The sequence below is a fragment of the Pelobates fuscus genome, chromosome 6 (assembly GCF_036172605.1).
Source record: "Pelobates fuscus isolate aPelFus1 chromosome 6, aPelFus1.pri, whole genome shotgun sequence".
Classification (NCBI taxonomy): Eukaryota; Metazoa; Chordata; class Amphibia; order Anura; family Pelobatidae; genus Pelobates; species Pelobates fuscus.
In genome coordinates, this window is record NC_086322.1 from 187,376,839 (window position 1) to 187,394,601 (window position 17,763).

At 45.9% G+C, this 17,763-nt stretch overlaps 1 protein-coding gene across 7 annotated transcripts in view; it reads left to right on the forward strand.

Moving 5' to 3' along the window:
- Positions 1-1,917, forward strand: part of TRMT10A (tRNA methyltransferase 10A) — a 158,528-nt gene extending 156,611 nt beyond the window's left edge. For all 7 annotated transcript variants that reach the window (XM_063458593.1, XM_063458595.1, XM_063458598.1 and 4 more), the window contains exon 8: positions 1,248-1,917. In XM_063458593.1, the coding sequence (XP_063314663.1) occupies positions 1,248-1,474 (227 nt within the window). In that variant the 3' untranslated portion in view covers positions 1,475-1,917. The remainder of the gene's footprint in view (positions 1-1,247) is intronic.
- The last annotated feature ends 15,846 nt before the right edge of the window (positions 1,918-17,763 follow it).

A 17,763-nucleotide genomic window follows, 5' to 3' on the forward strand; every position in this document is an offset into this window, starting at 1 on the left:
AAAATATGTTATTGAAAACATAATTTGGTTTGTCAATAAACATGATCGTATTATTCAGGAAACCTGAAGGTATATTTGCCAATACGCATGCTTTAAACTGTAAAGACTTTCTAAATGAGGCTTTGTACAAGAAGAAAAAGTACCCAAGAACTAAATCTGATATGGCCCAAATATGTAACACCACATGGGCACTGCATTGGCTTGTTTGTCCTTACCCAAGAGATGAAGCAGGACACAAGGTCAGCTTTCATCTTTAAAGGACATGATGAGAAAGGTTGCACAAGGAGTACAACTGCAGATACTTCAGCAGCAGTGAGTAGGTACACTACAATACCTGCAATATGGTGGACCTTTGCCAGCAATAAGCCTCTGTGTCCGTTGTGGCATGCATGTCATAGGTTTTACCATCATTGTGCTAGACAGACATTTTTTAAACCCATTTTATAGATCGTGCATAAAAAAAAATTATATTGTAAAAACGAATACTGAAACAGATACTAAATTGATACTCTTTGAAGTTAATTTTGTCTATATGGGCATATTGCTTAGAATTTGTTATAATTCTTATTCCTAAACAAAAAAAATTTGACGGCTTGTTAGATCGCAGCATAAATATGTAGACAATTATAATAAGTAATGTATTTATTTTTATTAGGTGTACCTTAACTAGGCATTTTGCACAAATGTGTAAGTGTCAGTCACTAGCCACCCGTTATTCATCAACCGATTCAGGATTCCTATATCACTCTTGCTTGTAATATGAAGCATGTGAATTAAACTACATTGGTTGCTGAAAATTCTTATCAAGCATAGATTTTAGAATTTTGCAGCACAAATTTTTTTGAAACAAACATAATTCATCTTTCTAAAATATATGTTGATTGGAGTCTGTGATCACCTAATTTCGTACATTTTGTCCAGACTTTATTCTGCTCTATTTTACACGTAGTAGTTTTGAAGGCTTTAGGTTCTCTATAGTTTTGTGGATTGTATTACTAGTCTAATATTGCTTATCAAGTATAAATGGATATCAGTCGATTCAGTTAATTTTCACTGGCTTCATCCAGTGTTCTATTTATTGGAGATTTTTTATTTATTTTCTTCTCCATAAGTGGTATGGAAATTTTTTTTCGTTTTTTTTTCGGTTTTTTTTTCATCTTTCACAGTGATGTCGGATTAGAATAAATCTAAAACAAAATCTTGTCAAGTTAAATTTTCAATAAAAATGATTCTATTTTGTGTTGCAGTTTTTGAAATTGTGCTTGCCTTTCTGGAGAAGAAAGATTGGAAAGAAGCCTTTTTCTCTGTTCTACCTCAAAGGAAGGGAGCAGTGCCACTAAATGGCAGTTGTGATGGTCCTGCTGACACATTACCTTGTGAAGAAGATGGAGAGGAATCCGATAGCGACACAAGTTTGGATGAAACGGAAGCACAGAGAGAATCCAAACAAGATGATGAAAATGAGATTAGCTGACATCTTTAAACTATAGGATTTTTTTTAATGGGAAGAGCAATTTTAGTGTATAATTCTAAGAGCTGTGTTCTATAACCAGTGATGAGTGTATCAGTAGTGAACACATTTCCAATTCCCTGTAGATATTAATGGAAGAACTGCTATTCACTTGTAAGTCAAATGTCTATCTGCTCAAAGACTTTAAAGTTGAACAGTCATTGGTTGATTTCCTTGGATTATTTTTTTTTATATATATATACCTAACCCATTTTATACGTTTTATTTTTATGGATATATCTGGGATCACTATAGGGAAACATTACATATCACAAGTGATGAAAGAAACCAGAAGATATAAATCATGAAGCAATATTTTGCATTCGTGTTTTTTATTTTATCCATTCAGCAAAAAGAAACTTGTTTCATGTAAAAAAATAAAATATAAGTTATATCAATGAAAACAATCCTTGGGCATTTGTCTCAATATAATTTGGGTAGTTTGTCAAGGAATTTTAAATATTTGTGTTTATACTTGAATGAAAGTTTACAAAAAGTTCAACTTTATAATTATTATATACATTATAACAAGATATTGCAGAAGAGGAGAGGACAAAAGTTGCCACTAGAAGTACAATATCTTTAATGCGCTAAAGCTATCCCTTTTCTCAAACAATGGGATAATACATTTGGCCTAAAATATGCCCCCAGTGGTTATGTAACCAATCCCTTGACTACACACAGCGGTAAAAATAATTGTTTGTAGAAGATCTTATTTCAAGTAGAAATCAGACCCTAATTCAGGCTAGGGTGGAGCTATCATTACGTTAGATCTTTGGAAATTGCAATCTTCCTGTTACAGGATTTTCACACTTGGACATGTCCATTCAATAGTTTGATGCCGTCATAACACAGAGAGAAATGTCCAAAGTCTAAAGCATATAATATATAAAATTATGTTTAGTAATATAGGCGGTTTGTGCATTTAGGAGGCATGGTTATGGTATAGTTATGATCTGGGTGGTTAATTGGATTTAAGATTGAGTTTTATGGCTAAAGTAACTAGTTGTTTAGAGAGTATCTAAGGAATAAGATTAGTTTTTAGAATCAATGACAAACGTATCAATGCTTAGGGTTATAGCATTTAATACTAAGATTAGGTGGTTAGATTTACAGCTTGATTCAGTAAAATCCACATATAACTGATCTTGAAATCCAAATTTTTCCAAATTAGTCAGTCGTAACTTGACAATTTTTGCACCAGTTTCCATTCTGATTTAATTTGCAAAAAGTCAGAATAACCTCGGCTTTGTAGTGTTAAAGGTTAGGGTTTAGGATTAAGATTATAGACCAAGATATGTTTGTGCAATATATTGGACAATTTATAATTAAATATTTTTATATATATATATATATATATAAAAAGTGTCTACCCAGTAATTGTTTTTTATAACCATTGAAGGAACCCTAGAGTGTTAGGAATACAAATCTGTATTCTTAATGCTCTAGTGTTCAAGTGCATGAATAGTTATCTTCCCCCTCCACTTCCTCAACCCTACATTTGGAGTAAAAATAAAAATTGTGCCTGGAGGTAGTTTCCTGGCATGAGTCACCCCTGCTTGTTACCTGGGTTACATCCACACATACACACTTGACTTGTGGCCTTCTGTGGCCAGCCTTTAAAAAGCATGGCACTATATATTTCAGGTTGGTGTTTGCCAACCTAAGTGCTAAGTGACCCCCAAACTGATTGGGATCTTTGACCTTCGTCAAATGCGTCACTGCATTGTGGGTGACACCCACCTGTGCACTCCGGGTGACCCCTTGCTTTGTTTCTTCTAGCACTAATCCTATTTGTTTTGCTTTTACTTTGTGCTACATAATGGTTAATGAAGCAAGCTTCACTGTTCCCGCTGCGTTGAATGAGTGGCTTTGGCCAAAGCCTTCCTAAAGCGCTGGCTAATGCCGCAAGATCTACCTCTCTGACTCAGGCCTCCCTATGCTTGCTGGATGCAGGTTCCTCCCTGTCACATTCGCCTATGGTACTCCCCTGTACCAGGGCACCCGCGGTGCCTTGGAGGACAGTCCGCATCCGCCTGGGTTTCCTAATCAACTGGGAAAAATTCTGTCTGACCCCAGCCAACTGCATGGAATTCTTGGGTTTCCTTGTGAACTTGGAAGAGGACTCCTTGAGTCTACCGACATCCAAAATCCACACAATCCGCAAAGAACTCCAATGGGCTTTAACCCGGCCGCTACTCACGCTACGACACTTGGTGAGAATCATAGGGCTGTTGGCGTCGTCCATATGGGTGGTGTTCCTGGTTCCTCTTCACTACCATGCCCTCCAACGATTGAAGATTGTACACGTTCGCGAGGGAACCTCATATGCAGATCTGGTGGCCTTGGACAAGAAAACCAAAGACGAGTTACGTTGGTAAATTCACAAGCTTTGTGCCTGGAACGGCAAGGCCATATTTGGATCTCAACCGGAATTCACTGTAGACTCGGATGCGAGTCTCCATGGTTGGGGCACCCACTGTGAGGGTGTGTTGACAGGGGGACGCTGGTTGGAGAGCAAATCCAGGATGCACATCAATGCCTTGGAACTCTTAGTGGGATCCTTTGCGATTCAGAGTTTTGCAAAAGGGACTGCCAACGCCTGCATACGCCTCCGGATGGACAACATATCGGCGGTTCGATATGTCAACCACATGGGTGGCACCCAATCGGCAGTACTGGTGCATTTGGCGATGAATTCTGGGAGTTTTGTCTGACATGGAACTTGGTGGTCCATGCGGAATACCTACTGGGCCTGCACAATATTCAGGCGGACTGGAGTTCACGCTATCTTTCGGACAGCAGCGATTGGAGATTAGACATGGAGGTATTCTACACTGTCTCATCCCTGTGGTGTCCTGTGCCATCGACCTGTTCGCATCGTGACAACACCCAGCTCCCCCTTTTCTTCAGCTGGCGACCAGACCCAGCCACGGAGGCAATAGACACTTTCCAACAGGACTGGCATGGCTCTTCTCTACGCCTTCCCTCCATTTGCCATGCTCCCCTGGGTATTACTGCAGGTTCGCCGCTAAGTTGCAGAACTTGTCCTCATCACCCGATTCTGTGGGTCTCTGTCGTGGTTTCCTCAACTTCTGTAACTGGCAGTAGACATTCCCAGGTTACCAGACCGCCCTGACTTACTTCGGGATCCGGCAATCATCACCCGCTCCTCAGGGAAGGCTCCCTGCTACTTATAGCTTAGAGGATTTCATGGGACCCTGGCAAATCTCGGGCGTTTCGGACACAACTCGACACCTCTTGGCAGACTGTTGTGCCTAATCATTAAATTCATGAAGAGCCAATATCAAAAAGCAATAATCAATTACCTTAAGTTTTTGAAAGAAATTGGTGGGCAGCAATCCCTATTCGGGATGAGTCAATTGAGTATTTGAGAAAGGGAAAGACACTGACACCAAGTACTTGTAAATAATCAATACAAACTTTATTGATTAACAGAGACTTAATCAATAAGTAATAACAGCTTAAGTATACATCACCATAAGAGAAGCTTGCTGCACTCGACTGACAGACCTTTTGGCAGTCAGGCTTGAAGAGGACCCTCTTTTACTGGGAATCAGGAGAACCAGCAATACGCGTCCGTATTATAGGTGGGTAGTACTCCAAGCGAGTGCCAAGTTTTCTCATCTTTTATAACATTCTTAATAATCAATGGGATTAATAGTCTGTACTTTTCCATCAAATATCCTTTTCAGTGCAGCCCAGCAAAATCCTTGCAAAAGCGTTGGATGGGACCCGCACCAATAATACCATGCCAGATCTGTGTGGTTAATTATCTCTTATCTAAAAGCTAGCTACGTTCTCATAACTATCTTGTGAAGCTATGCATGAGTCATTCTGGTGCTTGTTTTGTGGTTACCATTTTCAGTGCTGTGTACCGGTGCCATCTTAACTATCTATAATAGTTTAATTTGCTCAATAGTGATAAATCATTCTTAATTAATATGGAATATTAATTATTATGTCATTTATGTAGCGCCATCAAATTCCGCAGCGCTTTACAATGGGTGGACGAACAGACATGTAGTTGTAACCAGACAAGTTGGACACACAGGAACAGAGGGGTTGAGGGCCCTGCTCAATGAGCTTACATGCTAGAGGGAGTGGGGTAAAATTACACAAAAAGGTAAGGATAGTATTAGACTAGTGGCAGTTGCAGAAGAGGAATTAGTCGGGAGCTATTAACTGTTTCATTGATACGCTTTTATGAAGAAGTGCGTTTTTAATGATTTTTTTGAAGGAGTGGAGACTGGGTGAGCATCTAACGGAGGAGGGAAGAGAGTTCCACAGGAACAGTGCAGCCCTCGAGAAATCTTGAAGGCGAGCAACAGAGGTGGGAGTACGGACAGAAGATAGACGTAAGTCTTCAGCTGATCGTAAGGGCCTAGACAGGACATACTTGTGTATAAGGGAGGATAGATAGGTGGGAGCAGCATTATGTAGCGATTTGAAAGCAAGAACCAGAATTTTAAATTGAGCTCTATATTTTATAGGAAGCCAATGTAGGGACTGACAGAAGGGTGAGGCATGGGAGTTGCGGGCGGACAGGAAGATGAGCTTCGCTGCCGCATTCATTATGGACTGTAACGGCGCAAGTTGGGAGCACGTAAGAAGCGGATTACAGCAGTCAAGGCGAGAAAGGACAGTGGAATGGACCAACACCTTAGTTGCATCTGGCGTAGTAGGGGCGGATGTGCGCAATGTTTTTGAGATGGAAATGACAGGATTTGGCGATAGATTGAACATGAGGCTTGAATTAATCACATTCCATCCCTTGATCACTCAGTAAGCAAAACCTCACACATTTACGAATGCCATTCAGGTTATCAGCAGGGGAAAAGCCCATTTACTCGATATTATCATCATCACACAGACGCATGGACTCCCGGAACTCAAAGATCATATGGGTCAGCCTGGAGATCTTGGGCTAGCTGGTGCCTTGCTAGAGATGTGGATCCCGTTTCAGCCCCTGTAATGGCTATTCTGCAATTCCTCACGTCTCTGTTTGAAGCTGGCCAAGCCTACAGGACGATAAATGTGTATAGGTCTGCCATCGCTTCAGCCCATCAGGGTTTCAAGAGTTCTCCTGCAGGTATGCCGACTTCTACAGGGCTCGCGCCTTTCTCACCCACATTATTCTTCTACGTGGGACATCTGCATAGTGCTATAGTTGTTTGACTCATGACCATCTAATGCGGACCTTTCCTTACGCCAGTTGTTGGCAAAATTGGTCACACTGTTTTGCCTGGTATCCTGTAAGAGGGTTTCGGATGTTCGTGCCTTGGATTTCAAAGCTTGCTCCTTCACCCGCGACGGAGTGACTTTTAATATATCCAGACTTCGATTAGGTCAGTTTCTTACCCGGCTCTCCCTTTGGCTCCAGCGTTGTGCCCAGTACCTGTCTACGAGTATATGAGGTTCGCACGGAACCTCATAGGTCACCATCTACTCCTCATCTGTTTCTATCGTTTTGTCCTCCTTTTACCCTGGTGACGAGTACTACCATGGCACTTTGGGTGAAATGCGTATTGCAACAGGCGGATGTGGACACTTCGGTGTTCAGAGCCCATTCGTTACAGGGTGCTGCCGCCTCGTCGATGATGACCTTGGGGGCACAGTTGGAGGACCTTGGACTACTCTTGTGAATCTACCTTCCGTGAATTTTATTTTCAGCCGGTGACTCATGTTTTTTCTACGGTTATCAGTCAGCTTTAAACTTGCAATATGAGCTTCCGTATCTTGTTATAAAATTACATGATTTTGCTATTACATGACGAAAAGTCATGATTTTATTAAAGACACAGAGGCGAGTATTGTCCCACCCTGCATACACTGCTGAATTGGGTTATATCTTTCCACCTTGGTATACTTATTGGATAAGGTTGGTATTATGGTGAGGTTTTATTGCACTATGTTATGATTTATACATTTGGAATGATGAACTGTTTTTGTGTTCATGAATGTCTAATAAGGGTCTGTCTATACCTTTCATGCACACTAAGTTTCAAGGACCGAAATAACCATGTGGCTCCTGTTTATTCGTGTTTTCACAACGTAAACTCAACTCGTTTGTTGGATTCCTACGGATTGTTGTATAGTGGGATCCTCTACGTTGGCGATTTCAGATTCTGTGATGGATTGGTCCCAGTTCGTTGAATTGTTCCTGGTTGGATTCAGACTAGATTTCAAGACAGTTGTTCTTATGTGGTTGGACTTATTCATCGGTTCCTAATTGATTTTTGTTATTGTATCGCCAAAGAAAGAGGAAATATGAGGGGAGGTGCTGACTATTATACTGGGACTTGGTATGGGAGTGGCTTATCATTATGTATACCATTTTTTCTTATTGTTTGTATTCTTTGCTGCTATTGGTGGATAGTAAAGAAAGGGATAAGCAATACTCATCTCTGTGTCTTTAATAAAATCATGACTTTTCATCATGTTATAGCAAAATCATGTAATTATTCCAGCCAGCCTTACTGAAGAAATGATCAAAATCCCCCACCCCCTTTGTTTTGTTTTTTTTAACCACCCATTTTTTATTTGTTTCTTTTTCCTAGGGGATTTTTATTTATGGTTTAATTCTTTGCTTTAATTTTGTTTTAAATATTTTTATTGGTATCATGTCATAGGCGTGGGTTACAATTGCACTCAATCAGTACGCTCGGTTGCCTGCGCATAGGTGTGTTTCTCTTTGCGTCGATCTGAATATTCAGTTGCCTGCGCAGAGGCTTTTTACTCATTACATCAAACACAACTTTTAGTTGCCTGCGCAGAGGCTTTTTACTCATTACATCAAACACAACTTTTAGTTGCCTGCGCAGAGGCTTTGTTTTCTTTGCATTTTTCATAACGCTTTGTTACCTGCACTGAGGCATGGTTCTCATTACGTCAGATGTAGCGTTTGGTTGCCCGCTCGGAGGCTGTTTTTGCATCGTTATCATCTGTCATAGTGCGTGTGTTGCCTATAGTTTGGTTCGTGTGTGTGTGTTGTTCGATGAGTGTGGGCGTGTTCCTGTGTTTGTTTTGGGTTTTGTCGCGTGTTGCAGCGCTTTGTGTCGTATCTACAGAGGTGACCGCCCGCCTTATGTGCGGTTGGAGCGTTTTTAAGGCAGTGTGTGGTTGTGTATTGAATGGGTGCGTGGTGTGAGCGGGGTTTGTTGCGGTCCTATGGGTAGTACTGTATCCAGTGTTCCGGGTGGGTTCATGCCCTTGGGTTGTCGCTATGTAGTTCCTCGGGTCTGGGTGTGTCTCATTCTTTGGTCATGCTGTCGTTTTTACATATCTGGTTGTTCAGCCAATGTGCGGGTCAGGTTTTAGTTTGTTGTTTGTTGTGTGGGAGGGGGGTCGTTGTTGCGGCCCGTGTCTCCTGTGTTCGAGTCTGTGGTGTGGGAGCGTTCAGATTACTTTGTCATGTCTTGTTCAGTCCGTGCTTGTTCGTCGTATGCTCTCAGAATGTTCTCCGGTGTTTGTGTTGTGTGGGTTAGGTTTGTCATGTGTGTATCGTTTTGGCCTGTGGTTGGTTGTGATCGCGGTGTGCGTCTCCTTCTCTTCGTTTGGTAGTGTAGCTTTCTCTTGTGTCCGAAGTCGATTTTTGAGTGTGTTAGTGTGTGTGGATGTGTCATGAATGGGTGGGTGGCCTGTTTTCTAGTCCCCCATCGCCGCCCCGTTCCGTTCAGCCCCCGGGCCCCTCGGCTTCCCGCTCAAGCCCATCTCTCTCTCGCTCGTTCCCCTCGGGGTTGTTTGCTGCGAGGCGGCTTTGGAAGGGGTCCGACGCGGTGTGGCATAGCCAGTAAAACCAGCGTTCAGTGTAGCGATCTCTTTGTCGCGTGGTGTTGGCTTTCAGGTCCTCAAATTTTCGCGTTGCTTCCACCTCTTCTATCCAGCGTCTCAGTGGGGGTGTAGTAGTTTGCTTCCAGTAGATGGGGATGGTCGCCTTGGCTGCATTGAGTACTCTGGGAATAATGGATCTGATGTATGCTTGTGTCGCATGGTGGTTTTGTGTAGAAGGAAGGTCTCAGGCAGTAATTCATCCGTTACTTCATGTATAGTTTTCCTGACCGTCTCCCAGTATGGGCGGATCTTGTGGCATGTCCACCAGATGTGTGCGAACGTCCCCACTGCCTCCTCGCACCTCCAGCAGGTGTCTGGTATCTCCGGGTTTCTTGCATGGAGCGTTGATGGTGTCAAGTACCACCTGGTGAAGAGTTTGTAGGAGTTCTCCTGTAGGCGTGCTGAGCCCGGCGTTTTCTGTATTAAGGTGATGAGGGTGTCCCATTCCGCCTCTGTCATGGGTTCTTCTAGGTCCTCCTCCCACTGTCTGATACATGGGGGTGCTAGTAGGTATCTGCTCATCATTAGGAGCATGTAGATTTGTGATATGGCGCGCGGCGGCTCTTTGTCTTGCGTACAGATGTGTTCAAACGTAGTTAGGTCTCTCAGGAGAGATGGTTTTTGAGGGATGGATCGGGCGTATCGTGTCATTTGTGCCCTCTGGAGTGTGTGTGCAAATGTAAGCGGTCTATCCGGGAATAGTTCGTTCAGCGGTCGGATGTCGAAGGGGTTCCGAAGGATATCTTTCATGCGGATGATAGGCTTGTGCCCTGTTGGGTGTGGGGTTGGGCCCATGTCTCCTGCCGGGAAATCTGGGTTGCCTTTCAAGGGGAGGAGTGGGCCTGGGTCCGTCGTTAGGTATTGCCTCATGCCTTGTCCATGCCAGACTCGCATGGTGGCCGCCACGAATGGGTTGTTGTGTTTGTTTGTATGTTGCTTTCGGGATCCAAGGCAGTGTTCTGAGGTCGCAGTTGGTCGTGTCCGACTCTAGTTGGGTCCATGGTTTCGTGCCACTGGCCACCGTCCAACTGATGATTCTCGTGAGGTGTGCCTCGTGATAGTATTTTTCAAAGTCCGGCAGTGCCAGTCCCCCGCGGAGTTTGGGAAGGATTAGTTGGGCGTGCGCTAACCGGGGAGATTTGCCCTTCCATATAAATTTACGGACTTCCGTTTTCAGTGCCTTGAAGAAGGTTGGTGGGGCTGTTATCGGGACTGTTTGAAATATGAATAGTAGTTTGGGAAGCAGCGTCATTTTGACCGCGTTTACCCTTCCTAGCCATGATATGTAGTAAGAGTTCCATTTGTGCAGTTCCTCCGTTGCCTTTTTTTTAGCATTGGGAGGTAATTGTGCGTGTATAGGTCTGCTGGGTTGGGCGTGAGCCAGACCCCCAGGTATCTTATTCGGTGGTCGCACCAGCGATATGCGTGCTGTCTCCGGATTGTAGTACTCAGTGTGTGGTTGACGTTTAGGTTCAGGATCTCCGACTTTGAGTGATTGATTTGGAGGTTCGATAGTTAGAATTCCGCCTGTATGGCCCGGAGGGAGGTTTCCGGGTTCGTGACCATGAACAGGAGGTCGTCCGCGTAGGCCAGGATTTTATGGTGCGAGTGTCCAATCTCCATTCCTTGTATATCTGCGTTCTGTCGGATCTTATTGAGGAAGGGCTCTAGTGTCATTGCAAACAATAAGGGCGAGAGTGGGCAGCCTTGCCTGGTCCCGTTGAGGATGTGGAACGGGTCCGATAGTGCGCCATTGATCCTGATCCTTGCTGTCGGGTGTGTGTAGAGCGCCGTCACCCAGGTGAGGTATCTTGCCCCTATGCCGAATTGTCGTAGGGTTGCGAACATCATGTCCCAGTCTACCCTGTCGAACGCTTTTTCCGCGTCGGTTGACAGGAGTAGCACTGGCATCTGTTGTGTTTTAACGTGAGCTATGATGTTCAGGGCTCTGATGGTGTTGTCCCGTACTTCCCTACCTGGGATGAAACCCGTTGGGTCTGGGTGGATTGATTCGGGGAGCAGTGGCGCCAGCCGGGTTGCGAGGATACTTGCGAGAAGCTTAAGGTCCGTGTTAAGCACTGATATCGGGCGATAGCTGGGGCACAGTGTTGGGTCTTTCCCCTCCGGGAGCAGGGTAATGTTGGCCGAAGTGAATTGGGCCGTCGGTGAGGCCCCATCTTGGATGGAATTTAGTGCCTTCAAGAGCTTCGGTGTCGTTTCTTGTGTAAATGTTTTGTAATACTGGAGGGGAGGCCATTTTGGTCCTGGTGCTCTGCCGGTTTTCGATCTCTTGATGGCATACGCTATATCCTCTGGTGTTATGGGTGCTTCCAGTGCTTCTCGTGCTGTGTCGCCTATGTCAGGCACGTTTGCGGAGTTCAAGTAATCTCTGTGTTCAGTTATGTTTGCCCGCGAAGTTCCTGGGGCAGTTTGGCGGAGGTTATACAGGTTCTGGTAGTATGCTCGGAACGCTGTGGATATGTGGTCTGATCGGTGTCTGAGTTGCTGTCTTGCGTCCTTGATTTTCGGAATGTAGAGTTGGGTTTTGCGGTGTTTGAGGAGGTTCGCTAGTAGCCTCCCGCACTTGTCTCCGTGTTCGTGTATCATGTGTTTGTAGTGTTGGTATGAGAGTTGTATCGAGCGGTTGAGGTGTGTGGTGAGTTGGTCTCGTTTGGCCACCAGGTCCCTATACGTTGTCGCGTCCAGAGTGCGTTTGTGTCTAGCCTCTAGGGTTGCTATGTCTTGGCTGAGGTCGAGGATCTCTTGGATCGCTGCCTTCTTGCGGGATGCACTGAGTGCGATGATCTGGCCGCGTATCACTGTTATGTGTGCCTCCCAACATGTCAGCGGCGTCACGTCGTCTGTCTCGTTTACCTCAAAGTATGTCCGTATGGAGTCACCGATTTTATCTACCACCGTCTTGTCGGATAGAAGCGATTCATTCAGCCGCCACGACATTTGTCTGGGTCTGAACAGCGGTGACTTAGGCCGTATGCGGATCGGGCAATGGTCTGACCATGTCATCGGTAGGATCTCTGCGCTGGTGAGTAAGGTCAAGTTTCGGTGTGGCGTGAGGAAGTAGTCGAGCCTGGTGTATGTTGTGTGGGTCCTTGAGTAGGTGTAATCGCGGGTTGTTGGGTGCATAGCCGCCAGCAGTCCGCTAATTGGTGGTGGTGGAGGAGGCGCAGTGTGTTCGCGTACCTGTTGTGTGGGGTTACGCTTTGTGGGGATGAGGAGTCTTGGTCTGGGTGTGCCTTTGGTGAATATGTATCTACCTTGGTTGCAGCTGATGGTGGCTTTCTCTGTGTAGGGGACAAGTCTGGAGAAGAGAATGCCTACTCCCTGCGTGCGCTTGTCGGGGTTGTTGCTGAAGTATCCCACTTGGAAGTTGCGGCCTTTCAGGGCCGGTGCTCTGCCCTCTTGAAAGTGGGTCTCCTGCAGGAAGGCTACCGACGCCTTGTAGTGTTTCAAGTCTCGTAGTAGTCTCGTCCGTTTCTCCCTGATGTTCAGTCCGTGTACGTTGTACGAGACGATGTTCAGGTCCTCCCGCGCGAATCCGCCCGGTCCCAGCATCCCGTGGGCGGCCACGGGGGACTATTGGGTATGGCAGGGGGTTGGGGAGGGAGGGAGGTGATGGGGAGTGTTGGGCTTGCACGCGTTCGTGTGGGGTGCGTTGTTTAGTTGTGTTCGTGTGTGTGTTATGTACCTAGCCTGTGTGTGTATGCACTGCCTATGGGGGTCAGTGTCTGTATAGGGTAATGGCCAATTATCCCGTCGGTTCGACTGTGTGTCAGGCCTATTGGAGGGACCGAGTCGACTCTGGGGTTTGTGCGTCTCCTTCCACTAGGGAGGGCCGTGTGTCCTAATCCTATGGGGGTGTCGGGCTACGTGTCGGAGTTCGCCCAGCTGGGTCCGTATAGGTGTTAGAGTTTCGGTGTTGGGTTTGGTGTGTGGTTTCCCGTCTCATCGGTGGCTGTGTGGTCGGTGCATCCGCTCGTTCTCTCTCTGCAGTGTGTGGGTGGGTCGTTTGGCGTGTTCCGTGCGTGGTGGTGTTTTTGTTTAAATGCCCCATGGCACTCTGGCGTGTTGGTCGTTCCGTCTGTCTCATTGTGTGCGCGGCTCTACTGGGGGGACCTAGATTTTATGGGCCTTGTGATAGTTTGGGGGAGTCGGTCGTGTGCCTCGGTGGTTTGGTAGGTCTCTTTGGTTCGATGGGGACTCGGGGTGGTTAGTCACAGGGGGCCGTATCTGGGGTACCATTGCATTTTCTGGTTAGCGTCTCTAATGCTGGTGGTTTGAGATCCAGGGTCGTGGCGGGGCAGTTTGTACCTCCGTTGTCATATCGTATGGTAGGTTTGTGTATCGAGCGGGTGTGCGTGCTAGTCTATGGATTGAGCTGGTGCCGTGGCTGGGTGTGTTGCGGCACATTGTGCACGTGTCTGGTGTAGTGCGTGTTCAGCATCCTATACTTTTGACATAGTGTATACAACAGGTTCAAGTTACATCTTCCAGTCGGCATTACATTTTGTTAGTACTCGCTTCCCTTCAGCTGCAAGTGCTGCCTGAGGTTCTCCATCCCCTCCTCGCCCATCCTGTTCAAGCTTGTTCATGGGTGTCCTGGGATGGACATTTAAATTGTTGCGTTCCCCTCTCTCCCCCCTCCTTCCCCCTCCACTCTTTCCCTCCCCTTTGTCGCCTACGTCCCTGTCGTCCCAATCTATATCTATACTTTAAATTTTAAATTCAGTGTGTGTTCTGCTGTCAGTTTTCTCACTTAGTGCTTGCTCAGCTCATGCCCTTCCCACCCTGCTCCCGTCCCCTTCCTCCCCCTCCTGTAGTGTGGCTTAGCTCGTGTGTGAATTCTTGTAACCAGACAGTGCCGTGTGGTGTCGTAGAGCTTGGGTACCATGTGCGAGTTTGCCGTCAACCGTTCTGGCCCCGTGGTCTGGCCCGTTCACTCGTCCCCCACCCCAAGCGTCCAGTTCCCCCCTTCTGGTACTTGGTTGCGTGTGGAGTAGTGCGTTAGTCCCCTCGGACCCCCCGTTAGCCCCTCTCCCACCCCAAACCTTCTTGCTTTTTTCTATGTGTGTCCCCATTATTGTTTACTCACAGTTCGGTGCGTTCTCGCTGTAGCCCTTGGGTCCCCCCAGGCTGTTTGATGGGCTGTTTACCGCTCACGCCTTGCTTGGCCTTGGTTCCAGTCACGTCGGCGTTGGTGCTGGGGCCCTTGAGGGTTTTGGTCCAGTCTGCATGGTTGCTGCGGTCCTGCTGGTTGCTGGAGGAACGATCTTGTGAGCCAGTCGGGTACTTGTATTGGCGGGAGGCCTAGGGTGCACAGAAAGCTTGGGACTTCTTCCGGTTTCCTCAATGTTAGCTGATCCAGGCCCTGTCTTGCCGTCAGGGAGAATGGGTAGCCCCAGCGGTATGGGATCCCTGCTTGTTGTAGGGCAGAGGTCACCGGGCGTAAGGCTCTTCTTGCTTGTAGTGTATAGCGGGACAAGTCTTGATAGATGGATATACTTTGCCCCTCTAGGCGTATGGTGCCCATGCGGCGGGCCGTGCGCAATATCTCCTCCTTTAGCTGGTAATTATCTAGGCAGCATATGATGTTCCTGGGTTGGTCTTCTGGGGCTGGCAGGGGTCTCAGAGCTCTGTGCGCCCTAACTAGGCCTATTCTGGGTATTTGCTGACCCCCCAGTACCTGTGTAAATATTTTCCTTAACGTGTCGGGGATGTTCTCAGACGGGCCTCCCTCTCTCACCCCGCGGACGCGTAGGTTCAGCCTGCGGCCGCGGTTGTCCAGGTCATCTACCCACGTGGTGAGGTATGCCATATTTGCTTCTTGGCTGGTGACCGCTGTGTTGGTGTGCTCCAGGTCGGTCCGGAGGGCTTTGGACTCTGCCTCCGTCACAGACATGCGTGCCTCCATATTTGCCATGTCTGCACGGAGTTGCCACGCGGCCCAGGCGGTCAGAGAGGGCCTTGAAGTCTGCCTTTGTGAGGAGGTTAGGTAGTATCTCCCTCCATCCATCCATCCTCCAGCGGCATCTGAGGCTCTGATGCAAAGGAGGGGGCTGGTGAGTGCCTGGCCGGGGTGGATGGAGTGGAGTCCGGTGCTTGACTTGCGGCCTCCATTTCCGGTCGCGGCGATCGTGCGCGGGCCGCGGAGTGCAGTTAGGACCGGATCGTGTTGTCCCCCCCCCCCCGGACCCGCGGGCCTCGGGGTGCCTCCCGTGTCAGTGGGCTTCCTTGTGCGACCCATTAGGTGAGTGCGGTGAGCGGGAAGAGCAGATTAGCAGCGATATGCAGGCGGGCGCCACGAGGAGCTCCGGGCTCACACGTCCATCTTGGTCGGCTGCCGGACACGCCCCTCCTTTGCTTTAATTTTGCATGTTTGAAATAATGAGCTGTTTTTATGTTGTAGGGACAACTTGTCTATTACTGTTTTACTTTCACAAGTTTTTTCTGTATCCTTTTTAGTATGGAGTGGTTCACCTGTTTCTGATGTTTCCTCTTTGCTGTGTTTTGTTCCTTTTGTTGCTGTTCTCCCGTTGTTTTACATTCCTGTTTGACCTCGGGTCTAGTTAGGGGCTATTATTATTTATTTATTTATTATTTATATAGCGCCATCACATTCCATAGTGCTGTACAATGGATATATACGTTCAACCTCATTCTGTTTGGTTGTTTTTTTTTTGTTTGTTTTTTACTGACTATGTTAACTGTTTCTTTGCTGCAGTAGGTATTCGTAAAGAAGGTAAAAAAAAACATTTACCTTGTTTGCCAATACAATTATTTTTTTTTCTTCACCAAGGCTAGCATAATCCTCAATTGTGGATGCCCTATAAGTTTAAACTTTTTTACTTAAAAAAAAAAAAAAAAAGTTAAAAGAAAATATGAGACTATCCAAAAATTGTAAGTTGTATATGACCAGTGTTTAAATAAAAAACAAAAACAACTTTAATTTGCTAAAAGGAGAGAAAAACTGTCCTTAAAGAAAAAACCTAATATAAGGATGTTAGTATCCAAAAAGAGAAATATTTGGTAGGTATAGTGTCCTGTAGAGATAGATAACGAGTGTATGGTGATATATATATAGGTTTATATGTATATATCAATCTTTAATAGGGTAAATATACGCCGGTTCTGAGTAGCGATGAGTGCTGGTTGGCTTGTGGTTGGCAACCAGATTTAATTGCTTACAACAGAATAGGGCGTGTAGGTAAGGGGGTGGCACTATGTTAATATAATTAAAATCACATAGTACCAAACAATTGCAAAATTGACAATACAAAACAAAATCGAAAATAACACGTAAACCCACCCTGTCCTATGTTCCTGGGCCAGTCCAAGTTTGTGGACAATGGCAATAGGAAGGGAAGGGCGGGTAAAGGGAGGGGGGGAGGGGAGAGGAAATGGGTAAACGAGACTAGGTAAGCAGAGTATGCCGTGCCTAGAAGAGATAAAAACTCATTTCAGTTTTCCAGTGTACTAGTTGGCGTATTATGGTAGTGGCCACTAGAGGTCGCTTGAGAGTTACTTATGAGATTGCTTCATTCACACAATAGTGTCAACTTGGGTGTATATACAAGTGGAGGCTTTAAGTAGTTTCAATGGACTAGAGTGGATAATGGCACGTCTGCCACTATAGTTTAGAGCCTAATACTGTCTTAACAGCCAACATAGAGAATGAAGTACATGCGATATGAACTCATGGTTTTCTCTAAGTGTACTAATGACGTTCTATAATAGTGGACCGCTAGGGGTCGCTCGAGAGTTGGCTTTTGAATTTGTGAGCTTACTTCATTACTAAGATAGTATCTGATGTGGGTATCTAGACTAATAGAGATATGACCTGGTATCCAACAGACTGGATTGGAGTCTACCAAGTCTGTCGCTAGGATCCTAAGTCTAATCGTGTCTTAATACCCGACATCGATACAATGAAGTCAGTGCTCTAAATCCTGTAAGTTAACTTCATTGATACAATTGTATCCAGTGTGGGTGTGTACACAATTCACGGTATGGCCTGGTATCGGACAGACTGGGGTACAGTGTGTCAAGTCTGTCTCAGTACCTAAGCCTGATACTGTTATGACACCCAATATAGAAAATTAAGTCAATACATAATATGAACGTTTCTTGGAGAGATATTTTGGTTTGAGGGTCGGACACCAGTGTTCCGGAAACACAGAGTGATTCCGTATTTGGTTATAGCTGTACCCTTCTGGGTATTAGATGCTTGGGTACAGCGTTGATCCTGTGTAGCGTCTGATTGCGCTCACGAGTTATCAGGAACCTTGCTGTGGTTGGAGTAGCCGGTCTGGCTCAAAATGTACCCAATTGTACCACAGACAAATTAAGTCCACTGTTAGTCCTGTGTAGCCTTTGATACCGCT